The sequence below is a fragment of the Crocodylus siamensis genome, chromosome 2, assembly GCF_052110815.1.
Source record: "Crocodylus siamensis isolate JL-2025a chromosome 2, ASM5211081v1, whole genome shotgun sequence".
NCBI lineage: Eukaryota > Metazoa > Chordata > Crocodylia > Crocodylidae > Crocodylus > Crocodylus siamensis.
Window position 1 is genome coordinate 267,061,935 of NC_143396.1, and position 13,791 is coordinate 267,075,725.

Genomic DNA, 13,791 nt, shown 5'->3' on the forward strand with positions numbered 1-13,791 from the left:
TCTGCTGAGTGACTGACCCTGGGTGCTGTCAGAGGGACATGAGGAAGGCAAGTAGAGTCCATACAGTGAGTCTATGAAAGAAAGAAAAGGATGGAAAGAGCGGAGGGAAGAATCAAAGCATTTTTATTGATTCATGTATTTAGAGACATGATTCAGAAATAGTTTATCCATGAAAAACAGTGGTTCTGCCAAGGTCAGGAACTTGTGGGGTAAGACACCCTCTAAAAGGGGCAGCCAAGCACATGAAAGTTCTGTGGGGCTTCATTTACTAGGACTAACTGATGCACTTGGCTATATCCAAGCAAATGCGGAGTCAACTCCATACACCTTGATCATTCAGACCTCCTGTCTCTCTCTTCTTTATTCTCTTCTCCAGCATATGGAGATACTAGGAGTTTCATTTGTGCATTACACTGTCTGTGTTTCTCACAGGGAGTTTTACAGATGAGAAAATTAATGGGGTGTCATTTAGGTGAGAAAGCTGCAGTACATCATTCCTCATTTAAATCATGCAAAATAGGGCTAGCTCAAAATTTACTATTGAGATTGCTTTTGGTGGAAAATTGGGATTTTAACTAAACTCTTTTTGGCAAAAAAAATGTGTAATTTTCAAAGAGCACATTTTTGTTTGACATTCTTTACAAAACAAGACCCTTTTATTGTCTTCAAAAAGTTTTCCACACTAAATATTTATTTTTTCTTCTAAATAAGAGTTATTATTCATACTTTTTGTCTCATTCTGCTCTCCACCACATCTCCCTTCCTGTTTATTTCCCTTTTCACTGAATTAACCGTGGGAAAACAAATATTTGGACCAGCGCCAATTCAGAAACATATAGGGTGGGATTCTAGCCCCCCAGGGAGAGAGAGAGGTAAGAGGGGGTACTCACCAGTCCCCCTCCAGTAGGGCAGGGCCCCCCTTGCCTGAGAGCAGCTTCCTCGACGGCAGGCCCACTGCGCATACGTGCAGTTTAAAAGGACCTGCCAATGTCAAAAAAGCCCCAGTTAGGCTCCGGAGTGGCGAGAGATGCACAGGTGAAAGCCCACCACGCCCCCACTCCCCCAAGGCCCCCCAGACACCCTCCAACAGCCAGCCCCCTGCCGACCCCCAGCACAGCTGGAGGTAAGCAGGGCCTGTGGTGGGGAGGTTAACCCCTTAGTGAGTGGGAGGAGGCGGCTGAGTGGAGCCGGGCCGGGTCTCACCCCACCCAGGCCCCTACTTCACCCAGCCCCCCAGGGAGCCACGCAACTGGAGCCACGCAAACAGGCTGCGCAAACAGGTGCGCTTGTCTGCTGGCACGTGAGTGCAGAGTTTGCGCAGGAGGGTGCACGGGAGGGCTGAGGCCCTGCCTGCGAGCCCCCTAGGATAGACATTCCAGCTGTAGCCAGCCTACCAGAGACATGACACAAATGGGCACATGCTGCACTGTGGCCCCCCCCGGCACCTCGGAGACGGCCACCCAGACGGAGCCCCTGGCTCTCGGCTGCGGGGGCTGCCTGTCCCTTTTTCAGGCTCTGGGGCCCAAGGAGCATGGCCACCTCCCCTTGCGGGGTCTGCTCCCTTTTGGGGTCTCTGGTTCACCAGCTGGAGGAGCTCCAGGCCGCAGTCCGGAGACTACATGCCATCAGGTACTGTGAGCAGGAGATCAACTCCTGCCAGGCCCTTCTCCCCCAGGAGCCAGAGGCTAGACCACGATCTCCCTCCAGGACAAAGGAGAACTCCGGGACCTCCCACTCTGTCCAGTCAGGGGCATGGACCAAGGTGGTCAAGGGCCCGAAGGCCCGCTGCACCAAGGCCCCTCCCTCACCAGAGCTTAGCAACAGGTACGCACCTCTTGCTGCTCCAGCAGAGCCTGCCAAGTTGCCAGCTCCCACAGGCAACACAGGCCCAACTGCAGCTACCACCCCTGCTCTCCTCAAGACAAAACTTAAGGTGTTTGTTGTGGGAGACTCCATCCTGAGGGGGCAATCTGCCGCCCCGACCCCTTAGCCCAGGAAGTCTTCTGCTTCCCGGAGGCCCACATCTGGGACATTGCAGAGGGGATCCCTAAGCTCCTCCATCCCACAGACCACTATCCTATGCTCCTTATTCATGTGGGCACCAATGACATGACTCAGAGTGCTCCCAGCCAGGTCATGAGGCGCTACAGGGATTTGGGAGCAGGGCTAAAGGGTCTGGGGGCACAGGTGGTGTTCTCATCGATCCTCCTGGTCTCGGGCTATGGGCTGAGGAGAGAGAGGAGGATCCACGTAGTGAACCACAGACTGCGGCTCTGGTGTCATCAGAAAGGCTTTGGCTTCCATGACCACAGACCACTCTTTGGCGAGAGAAGCAGCGAGCTGCTGGGAAGAGATGGCCTCCACCTCTCTCCCCTGGGGGAGGAAGCCCTTCTCAGCCAGACTGGCTGACCTGCTCCACCGGGCTTTAAACTAAGCTCGTTGGGAAACAGGAGGACTACCGCCACTGCTGGCCTGCTGAGCAACCCTTGCAAAGCCAGCAGGCCAAGGCACTTAAGGGAGCCCACCCCTGCCCCAGCCCTGGTACAATCTGTGGGCAAGGCAAGAGCCTCCAAGGGGACACTTGCCTGCCTGTACACAAATGCCAGGAGCTTGGGGAATAAGCAGGAGGAGCTCATCCTCCTGCTTAACACAAATAATTACGACGTCATAGGGATAACGGAGACCTGGTGGGACTCCACCTGTGACTGGACCACGGGTATAGATGGCTATACCCTGTACAGGAGGGATCATGTAGATAAAAGGGGCAGGGGTATAGCTTTCTACATTAAGGAAAGCTATGCGTCCCTGCAAGCTAATATTGGTGACCAGGGTGAACGACTGGAGACCCTCTGGGTTACAATCCATGGAGAACATGGCACAGGGGACACAATGGTGGGAGTCTAGTACAGACCTCCCACCCAAAGTCAAGAGCTTGACCAGGAGTTCACCTGGGAACTGTCTGAGGCCGCATGCTCCAGGACCATGGTTGTCATGGGTGACTTCAATTACCCGGACATCTCGTGGGAGGATCACTCAGCAATATCCGAGTGGTCTCAAAGCTTCCTATCGTGTGTGGATGACCTCTACCTGACTCAAGAAGTCTATGGGCCAACGAGAGGCAAAGTGCTGCTCGACCTGGTACTGGCTATGGGGAACGACCTAATCGGCGACCTAGTGATCGATGGGAAGCTGGGTGACAGCGACCATGAGCTGATCACCTTCACCATCCACCGTAAAGCTGGCAAGTCAGTCAGCAACACAGAAGTCCTTGACTTCAGAAAAGCTGACTTTGACAAGCTCAAGAGGCTTGTCGGCCAGGCCCTCAGGGACTATGACCCCAGGGAGATGGGCATTCAAGAAGAGTGGTTGCTTCTCAAGGAAGCGATCCTCAATGCACAAGCTAAATCTATTCCAACACAGAGGAAAGGCAGCAAGAGGGCACAGCAGCCCTCCTGGCTCTCCAGGGACCTAGCAGCCCTCCTGAGGGTAAAAAGAAAGGCCTACAAAGGATGGAGGACGGGATTCACCTCCAAGGAGGATTATTCTGCACTGTTCTGGTCATGCAGAGAGCAAACCAGGAAAGCCAAGGCTGCAACTGAACTCCAACTGGCTTCGAGCATCAAGGACAATAAAAAGTGGGGAGCTGGAGGAAAAGCAAGGGCAATGTTGGACCCCTGCTGAATCAGATGGGACAACTGACAACTGACGCCCAGAAAAAAGCCAAACTATTAAATGGGTACTTTGCGTCAGTCTTTCATCAGTCCCATGGGACGCCCATGCCTGCTACGGGACAGGGAGGTCCTGGTGAGGAAGATCCCTTGCCCTCCATTAATCCTGACCTCGTGAAGGAACACCTTGAGAGGCTGGATACCTTCAAGTCAGCCGGCCCTGACAATCTGCACCCCAGGGTACTCAAGGAGCTGGCGAGCATCATAGCCCAGCCTCTGGCACGGATCTTTGAAACTCCTGGCGCTCTGGTGTAGTGCCCAAAGACTGTGTGCAGGGCGCAAGCCAGCTTGTGACTATTGCCCCAGTGGGTTCTATCTCCTGATGTTAGCTTGTGAGAGGGAGAGGTAGACTCGTAAAGGTTCCAGAAAATTTTATTTGATCTCTTACGCACCACCGGTGTGGATGTGGCTGCACAGGTGGTTACACTTGGATCTGTCCCGGTTCGGGTGAGGGACGAATGAACGGAAAACAGAACGATGAATCCGAGACCGAAAACAACAGTGAACGAATGGTTGATATACAAGATGCCTGAGTGCACAAACGATTGCCTATGGGTTCCGGAGGCAGGAGAAGCCGTGGGAGGCTGGCCAGGCCTACCCACTGAGCAGCGAACGCTTTGGTATTTTTCTGTGCTTTTCCCCGAGCGGAAACTCAACCCTAGCTTTTATAGGCCAGATGACAAGCACAATTTCAAGCCCCGACTGGTCACATATTCGTGCCAAATGTTCGCGGGGTTTTTCCACAGGGGACAGGGTTTCCCCAGCACATGGCCGCGGCCAGCCATGCAGCAAACCAAACAGGGGACGGGGTTTCCCCAGCACATGGCCAGGGCCATGCAGCAAACCAAACAGGGGACGGGGTTTCCCCAGCACATGGCCAGGGCCATGCAGCAAACCAAACAGGGGACGGGGTTTCCCCAGCACATGGCCAGGGCCATGCAGCAAACCAAACAGGGGACGGGGTTTCCCCAGCACATGGCCACGGCCATGCAGCAAGCCAAATAGGGGCTTTCCAGATTGTGAGCAGAGTGCTGACGGTATCTGTTGCTGGGTAAAGCTGGCAGAGTCCAGCTGGAGCATGACAGACTGGAAGAAAGCCAAGGTGATGCCTATCTTCAAGACTATCCAGTCTCACCAGATCCCCCCAGTGGGGGTGCTCAGGGGGCGGGATCATCGACAGGCACTTCCGGTGACACCGGAGCGCCTGATTGGTGGGTAAGGCAGCGGCGGGTAATTCAAACCGCCTCCTTTATAAACGGCGGTTTGACGTAGCTTCCGGCACTTGGAGGTCAGGAGCAGTGGGGAGAAGAGGGACACAGGCGCACGTGTGCCCTTCCCACACGTGTGCCTCCTTTCTGGACCCGGAGCGGAGGAGAGTGCAGCAGTAGCAGCGGCGGCGGCGAGCGGAGCAGCTGAGGGGGCAGCAGCAGCTGATCCCCCTAAGGTAAGTGGGGCTGAGGGACTGAGGGGCCGGCGCAGCTGAGCCGGATCCGGAGGGGAAGCCCCCCGGGTCCCTCTTAGCCGAGCCGGTAGGGAGCCGCGCTCCCGAGCCGCGCGAACAGAGCGCGCAAACAGGCGTGGTCTGTAAGAGCGCGCCGGCGTTTGCGGCGGCGTTCGCGCCGGCGGGCGAGCAGGCGGGGCCCAGAGGCTGACCCCTGCTCTGCTAGTAAGGGCAGCAACTCCTGCGATGGTGTCGACACGGAGTTCTGCCAGGGCGCCTGCCCGGGGGGCGCGGTCTTCCCGGGGCTTGTCCGAGGCCTCCACCCAGACGGAGCCCTCGGGGGGGCTGCCGTCCTCCAACCCCCTGGCCTGCGGGAACTGCCCGGCAAGGTCTGGGGGGGCAGGGACTGGGGACTCCTGCACCTGTCCTGTAGGTATCCGCCTTAGGACCCTGGAGGAGCGGGTGCAGGAGCTCCTGGAGGAGGTTAGCAGGCTGAGGGGAATCCGTGAGGCAGAGGAGGAAATTGATAGGTATTTTCTTTCTCTGCAGGGTGGTACGACAGAGGAGAGGGCAGCCCGGGATGAGCCCTCCACTGCTGAGTGGCAGACGGTCTCCCGCGCCAGGGCTATTAACCATGTTGCGGCACCAGTTCCTCCTGTCCATCTGGAGAACAGATATGAGGCCCTGGCAGCCCTGGAGGAGGAGGGAGCAGTGGAAGATTCCAGGGAGGAGACTTTGCGCACACAATGTCCTGTGCGGGCGGCGGGAGTCAAGAGGCCTAAGAGGAGGAAGCGTCGCGTCATCGTGATTGGTGACTCCATCCTGAGAGGTACGGAGGGCCCCATCTGTTGCCAGGATCCCTCAGCACGTGAGGTCTACTGCCTGCCCGGAGCGAAGATTCAGGATGTGAAGGGGATGCTCCAGTCCATCATCCAGCCCACCGATTATTACCCCATGGTCCTCGTCCATGTGGGTACTAACGATGTGGCCAGGAGAGCCCCTGATCGCCTGATGGAGGACTACCATGCTCTGGGAGGCGTGCTGAGGGAGATGGGCGCACAGGCGGTCTTCTCTTCCATCCTGCCAGTGAGCGGTCGAGGCAGATGTCACGAGATGTGCATAGCGGAGACCAACTGGAGGCTACAGGAATGGTGCTTCGAGGCGGGCTTTGGCTTCCTCAGCCATGACCGGCACATTGTGATGAGAGACATGCTGGGATGGGATGGGCTCCACCTTTCCCCTAAAGGTAAGCGTGTGTTCTCTTCCAGGTTGGTGAACCTCCTTCGGCGGGCTTTAAACTAGGCTCGTCGGGGGAGGGGGAAGATGAGGGCGGAGGAGATGATGAACTACCAGGCCCAGCAACAGCCAGCGAGCCCAGACCAATGGTCAAAAGGGAGAAACAGGTAAGTGATGGGGGACGGGGCATTGCTGAGACTAGGGGGTCAGTGGGCACAACCGTTGGAGGCCTCAAATGCCTCTACACGAATGCTCGAAGTATGGGGAAGAAGCAGGAGGAACTCGCCCTCCTCCTAGCTGTCACCAGCCCTGACATAGTAGGGATCACAGAAACGTGGTGGGACTCATCGCATGACTGGGCGGTGAGTGTCAAGGGCTATAGGCTGTACAGGAGGGACAGGATAGGAAGGAAAGGTGGAGGAGTAGCACTCTACATCAAGGAGGAATATACTTCCTCGTTAATTAGCAAGGGGGTAGAGGGGGGGCACTCTGAGGTGCTCTGGGTTAGAGTAAAAGGCAGTCCAGGGGAGAGAGACTTAACGGTGGGAGTCTACTATAGACCTCCCAACCAGGGAGAAGAGCTCGACCAGGAATTCTTAGGTCAGCTCACAGAGGCAGTGAGGGCTAAGGATGTGGTCATCATGGGGGACCTGAACTTCCCAGACATCTGCTGGGAGGAGCAGTCAGCCAAGTCTGATCGCTCACGTCGGTTCTTAGCCAGAGTGCAGGACCTCCATCTAACCCAGGAGGTGCACAGTCCCACCAGGGGAGACGCCTTGTTGGACCTGGTGCTGGCCACGGGTGATGACCTGGTGAGGGGGCTGCGGGTGATGGGCCACCTGGGAGACAGTGATCATCGCTTGCTGGAATTCACCATCCAGCGTAAGGTGGCAAAGGGCTGCAGCAAGGCAACAGCCCTAGACTTTAGGAGGGCTGACTTCAACAAGCTGAGGAGGATCGTTGGGGAAGCGCTGAGGACCCAGAGGGGAAGGGAATCGGATGTCGAAGGTGAGTGGTTGCTCCTTAAGGAGACGATCCTCCATGCCCAAAGGGAGGTAATCCCAACAAGGGTCAAAGGGAGCAGGAGGGCACATAAACCCCCATGGCTCACTAAGAGCATCCGGGAATGTCTCCTTGCTAAAAGGGAGGCATATACCCAATGAAGAGATGGGGTCATCACCAAGAAGGACTATGTTACAGTCGCCCGAGGATGTAGGGGGGCAGTCAGGAGGGCCAAGGCAGTGATGGAGATAGGACTAGCTTCCCAGATTAAGGACAATAAGAAGTCCTTCTTCAAATACATAGGGGGTAAAAAGAGGGTCCTGGGTAATGTGGGGCCCCTGCAGGACACGATGGGCAACTTAGTCATCACGCCAGATGATAAAGCTAACATATTTAACGATTTCTTTGCCTCTGTCTTCCTAAGTAGGGACCAGTTCAGCCACCTCCCTGCTGGGCCCCCCTCAGGCCCCGGGAGAGACACGCCTGGGCCAGGGGTTAGCGAGGAGTTAGTTAGGGTACTTCTGGAGAGGCTGGACGTGTTCAAGTCCGCTGGTCCGGACGATCTTCACCCTAGGGTTCTACAGGAACTGGCCGAGGTCATTGCGGGACACCTGGCGCGGCTCTATGAGCACTCGTGGTGCTCTGGTGAGGTGCCGGAGGACTGGAAGAGGGCCAATGTGGTCCCTATCTTCAAAAAGGGAAAAAAAGACCCGGGAAATTACAGGCCAGTTAGTCTTACCTCAATCCCGGGTAAGCTCTTTGAAAAAATTATCCTGGCACACATCCAGGAGGGCCTTGCGGGGGAATGCATGCTCAGGGGCAACCAACATGGGTTCATCAGTGGCAGGTCTTGTCAGACCAACCTGGTGGCCTTTTACGATCAGGTCACCAAATCATTAGACGCAGGGGTTGCTGTGGATGTAGTCTTTCTGGACTTCCGGAAGGCTTTCGACACTGTCTCTCACCCTGTCCTCATCAAAAAGCTGGGAGACTGTGGTGTCGATGCCCACACGGTCAAATGGGTCGCCAACTGGTTGGAGGGCCGCACCCAGAGGGTGGTAGTGGATGGGTTCTTCTCGACCTGGAAGGACGTGGGCAGTGGGGTTCCGCAGGGCTCGGTCCTCGGGCCCGCACTGTTCAACATCTTCATCAGTGACTTGGATGAGGGGGTAGAAAGCACCCTGTTCAAGTTTGCTGATGACACTAAGATGTGGGGGGATGTGGGTGCACTAGAAGGGTGCAATAGGCTACAAGCTGACCTTGACAGGTTGCAACGGTGGGCGGATGAGAATAGGATGGGGTTTAACACTGATAAGTGCAAGGTGTTGCACATGGGGAGGAAGAACCGGCACCACACTTACAGGTTGGGGAACTCCCCTCTTGCCAGCACAGAGACAGAAAAGGATCTTGGAGTCGTCATTGACTCCACGATGAACATGGGCCAGCAGTGTGGGGAGGCAGTCAAGAAGGCCAGCCGTACCCTGTCGTGCATCCACAGATGCATCTCGAGCAGGTCCAGGGAGGTGATCCTCCCCCTCTATGCGGCACTGGTCAGGCCGCAGCTGGAGTACTGCGTCCAGTTCTGGGCGCCACACTTCAAGAGGGACGTGGACGATATGGAAAGAGTTCAGAGGAGGGCCACTCGTATGATCAGGGGTCAGCAGGGCAGGCCTTATGAGGAGAGGCTACGGGACCTGAATCTGTTTAGCCTCCACAAGAGAAGGTTAAGAGGGGACCTTCTTACAAACTGGTCAGGGGGGATCAGCAGGTATTGGGGGAGTCCCTGTTCCCCCGTGCGCTGCCAGGAGTGACCAGGAATAACGGTCACAAACTGGCGGAGGGTAAGTTTAGATTAGATATTAGGAGGCGCTACTTCACAGTCAGGGCGGCTAGGGCCTGGAACCAGCTTCCAGGGGAAGTGGTGCAGGCTCCTAGCTTGGGGATTTTTAAAAGGAAGTTAGATGAGCAGCTTGCCGGGGTCATCTGACCCCGGTGCTCTTTCCTGCCAAGGCAGGGGGTCGGACTAGATGATCTACCTAGGTCCCTTCCGACTCTAGCTACTATGAAACTATGAAAGGGAGGAAAGTGGATCCGGCTAACTATAGGCCCATCAGCCTGACTTCTATCCTGGGGAAGCTCTTAGAAAAGTTTATTAAAGAGGCCATCCTTAATGGACCAGTGGATGCCAACATACTGAGGGATAGCCAACACGGGTTTGTTGTGGGTAGGTCTTGCTTGACCAATCTCATTTCCTTCTACGATCAGGTGACCTATCAACCTAGAAAAGGGAGAAGACATTGATGTCATATATCTTGACTTCAAAAAAGCCTTTGATCTGGTATCCCATGATCACCTCTTGGCCAAACTGGACAATTGTAGCCTTGGGTCCACCACGATCTGCTGGCTGGGAAATTGGCTCCGTGGTCGAACCTAGAGGGTGGTAATTGATGGCAGTCACTCATCGTGGTGTCCTGTGACCAGTGGGGTCCCCCAAAGCTCTGTCCTTGGACCCATATTGTTCAACATCTTCATTAATGATGTGGACATTGGAGTCAGAAGCGGACTGGCCAAGTTCACTGATAACACCAAACTTTGGGGCAAAGTCTCCACACCAGAAGACAGGCGGGTGATCCAGGCTGACCTGGACAGGCTCAGCAAATGGGCGGATGAGAAACTGATGGTGTTTAACACTGAAAAATTCAAGATTCTCCACCTTGGGAAGAAAAACCTTCAGCATCCTTATAGGCTCGGCAGTGCTACGCTGGCTAGCACTACAGAAGAAAGACTTGGGGATCATCATTGACCACAAAATGAACATGAGCCTGCAATGCGATGCTGCGGCTAGTAAAGCGACCAAAACGCTGGCTTGCATCCATAGATACTTCTCAAGCAAATCCCGGGACATCATTCTCCCCTTGTACTCGGCCTTGGTGAGGCTGCAGCTGGAGTACTGCGTCCAGTTTTGGGCTCCACAACTCAAAAATGATGGGGAGAAGCTTGAGGGAGTCCAGAGAAGAGCCACGCTCTTGAGGTCAGGATCACGATCAGAGGTCAGGAAAACAGACCTTAAGACGACAGGCTGAGAGCCACGGGGCTCTTTAGCCTGGTACAGCGCAGGCTCGGGTGATCTGATGGCCACCTATAAGTTTATCAGGGGTGACCACCAGGATCTGGGGGAATGTTTGTTCACCAGAGTGCCCCAAGGGACGACGAGGTCGAACGGTCACAAACTCCTGCAAGACCGTTTCAGGCTGGACATAAGGAAGAATTTCTTTACTGTCCGAGCCCCCAAGGTCTGGAACAGTCTGCCAGTGGAGGTGATTCAAGCACCTACATTGAACACCTTCAAGAGCAAATTGATTGCTTATCTTGCTCGGATCCTATGACCCCAGCTGATTTCCTGCCCTTTTCATAAAATCTATGAAATCCCTTACCCTTTGTGCACCTAAACAGCAGCTTTCTATTACTAGTACTGCTTTATTCAATTAATTTTATTGATTAAACTTCTGCATTAGTAATTATAGCAACAATGACAAATCGTTTTCCTTTACCCAGTTGCTACAAAGAGATCACCAATTAAAAAAATATATAATAATAAGGCCCCAATTGTCCACTGTTTTTCCATTCGCTGTTTTCTTGATGAACCCCAAAGAATGAAGTAGATGGCTTCCTTAGTGTTCAGATAAATTGTGATCTCACTGCTACAGACTTTGAGTACTTAATCTGCCAGGCCAGGTAGCAAGGGCCCATAGAAGGTGACACTGAATTAGGCTGGCATCTCTACATCTCTTAGAAAGCCTTTTATAGGGGATATTTTATTGGAGAAGGTTTATGGCCACTACAATCTTCTGTGTGAACAGCTTATAGGGTCTTATGAACAGCTTATAGAGAAGAAAGAACCAGTCCCTTCCCCAAATCATTATTGGTTAATGTAGTCACATGCTGCTTGTGTTAATATTTTTCTTTTGGTTATAGCCATCAGACCTGTGGAGAACAGTAGAAGCAGAGCATCCAAGGGTCTGTTTTTGCAGAGGAGGTTCAGTATCCAGAGGGAGCCCTTAATTTTGTGACCCTTTATGATCTCAAATGGTCCAAGCCAAATATGTAAAGCTATAGATTATGCCCTAAAACTCTATAAGGGCACTCAAAATTTTGATCAGCATTGGCATTTTGCAACTCCAGCCTGTATTTCCTGGAAGTGAAGTACGGCAGGAATCACAGACCAAAGTAGACTAGTAATTTGACTTGTGAAGGTTGGCCTATAGCTTATTCCACAGTTTGGGCTCATTCAAGATCTCTCTTACATTCAGCTTTTTATCCACCATTAAGAAGATTGTTTCTCCTTTCATGGATTATTGGCTGAAGCTCATAAATGGCAAAATCTGAAGTGGTTCCATGAAAGGACCAAGTTAAAAGAAGAAATATGGATTTTCCATGCTTTGACAATTAATTGTTTGTTTTTAATACATCTCAAGAGGAAGCTGAAATTATATGTAGAAAGCTTGGTTTAATGTTGTGTAGATCTCTTTTTCTCTCCCACATAGCTGAGCATACTTCCAGATTTTTCCACATTTTATATAGAGCTAAAGTGTCTACTATCCATTTTGACAGGCAGGCCTTCTCTAGAAAAAGGCAGCGGTTAAAGGAATTATTAAGAAAGGATATATAATTAACATAATGTTTATGTTGTGAATTCATATAGGTCATGAATGGCATAATGAAGCAGAGACAAGTAGGTTATGATACTATCTCATTTGGTTTAAGTTTATATTAATACTTCACTCAAAGATTTGGGTGTTCACGCCTAGGATTTGGCTTTGGTTCATCTTTCCTAATTATAACGGTTTGGACAGGAAGCTTGAGAGATGTTATCACTTGGACAATGTTGGCTGAGAAGGTGAAGACACTGGAAAGACGTGTTACTTGCAGTCATTGGGCATATCTACATGTGCTATAGATGTGTAGCAATAAACTGCAGTGCATATCACCCCAGAGTTCATTGTGTCCAGGCACCGTGTTTACATGTGAGCTGGAGACTGTAGCATGTTGAGCCAGGCTGGAGCAGCCCTGCCATGCCAGCCCTGGGCTGCTCCAACCCAGCTCTACATACTATGGAGAGGCTGGCTGGGGCACGAGTGTGCTTCATTGTAGAGTTAGCCAGCAGGCAGCCCTCTCACTGAAGCACTCTTGTGCCTCAGCCAGCCCTGTCAGCATCTACATGCACACTGCTGCAGAGTAAAAACTTCACTGTAGGATAGTACTTGTATTTAGAAGTATTAACCTGTGGCGGAGTTAAGTAGTTTACTCCATCCTAATAGCGCTATACATGTAGACACTGAGCACATCTACATGTTCATTAATGCGCTATTATGGTGCATTAAATTTAGTACTTGTAATAACAAGTATTATCTTAATGTGCCATAACTGGTGCTACCATGCAGTAGTGTCAGCGCACGCTAGTGCACAAGTAGGTTAAGTCTACTGTGCATTATGACAGTTTTTTCCTGCTATGCTAATGCATGGTAGAATTAGTCTCCTGCCCATTTAGTGTCTAGTGTAGATGTGCCCACTGAGATGTTTACCGTAGAGCTAATTAGTCAACTTCGCAATAAACACCTTTTATAATGTGCCCATCCTATTTCATGAATATAGTCACAGTACAATAAAATCCTGTTATGAGTCGGTAACAGGGGGCCTTCTCAGGGCCAATTTAGCTTTGGCCCACCCACCTGTGCTTGGCCAACCGCCCGCCTTCTCACCCGCCACACTTTGATGTTAATTAATTAAGTATCTTAATAAGTGGAAGGCTGCCTATTTTCTTGCCCCATTGCCAGGGGGTGCTATCTGCAGCTCCATACCTCCCCTACACTGCTGCCCATGCCTCGCAGATAACATCCTCTGTTGTCAGCATCACCACCCCCACTCTGGGCCCCAGAATCCTACTCTTTGAACCCCACCTGGATCCCTCCACTCAGGCTGCCTACTCCGCCTTCATTCTAGGCTGCATAGCTCCCTGAGCTATTCCCCTTTACAGGTGTGGTCCCCCCAGGACCTTTGGCCACACTGGCCCTGGCTGACCTCCAGGCTAGTTGGAACCCCAGGCCCACAGCTCAGGGCGTCACTCACGGGCCCCAGCCCTTTGACCCTTCCAGTCCTGGCCCCAGCATTGGCCAGTCAGGAATGTCAAGTCAGGTTTCTGAGTCTATGGCCACACTCTCTCACTGGGGTCCACCTTCCAGACCCTACAAGGGAGTAACCCACCCAGTTGTGGGAGCTGGAATTAAGCACCCTGACCCACCTTTCACCAGGGTGGTAACTGGCCTCACATTTCCTGGGGGCTCCCGCACCACTGAGAGCCCCACTAGACCGCCCACTCCCAGCGGG

General features: G+C 52.8%; 1 protein-coding gene across 1 annotated transcript; it reads left to right on the plus strand.

Moving 5' to 3' along the window:
• Positions 1–5,217: 5,217 nt before the first annotated feature.
• Positions 5,218–10,929, plus strand: LOC149872149 (uncharacterized). Its single transcript, XM_090033923.1, has 2 exons — positions 5,218–6,415; positions 9,673–10,929. The coding sequence occupies exons 1-2, from the start codon at positions 5,416–5,418 to the stop codon at positions 9,687–9,689; spliced, it is 1,017 nt and encodes a 338-aa protein (XP_089890049.1). The 5' UTR covers positions 5,218–5,415; the 3' UTR covers positions 9,690–10,929.
• Positions 10,930–13,791: the final 2,862 nt, after the last annotated feature.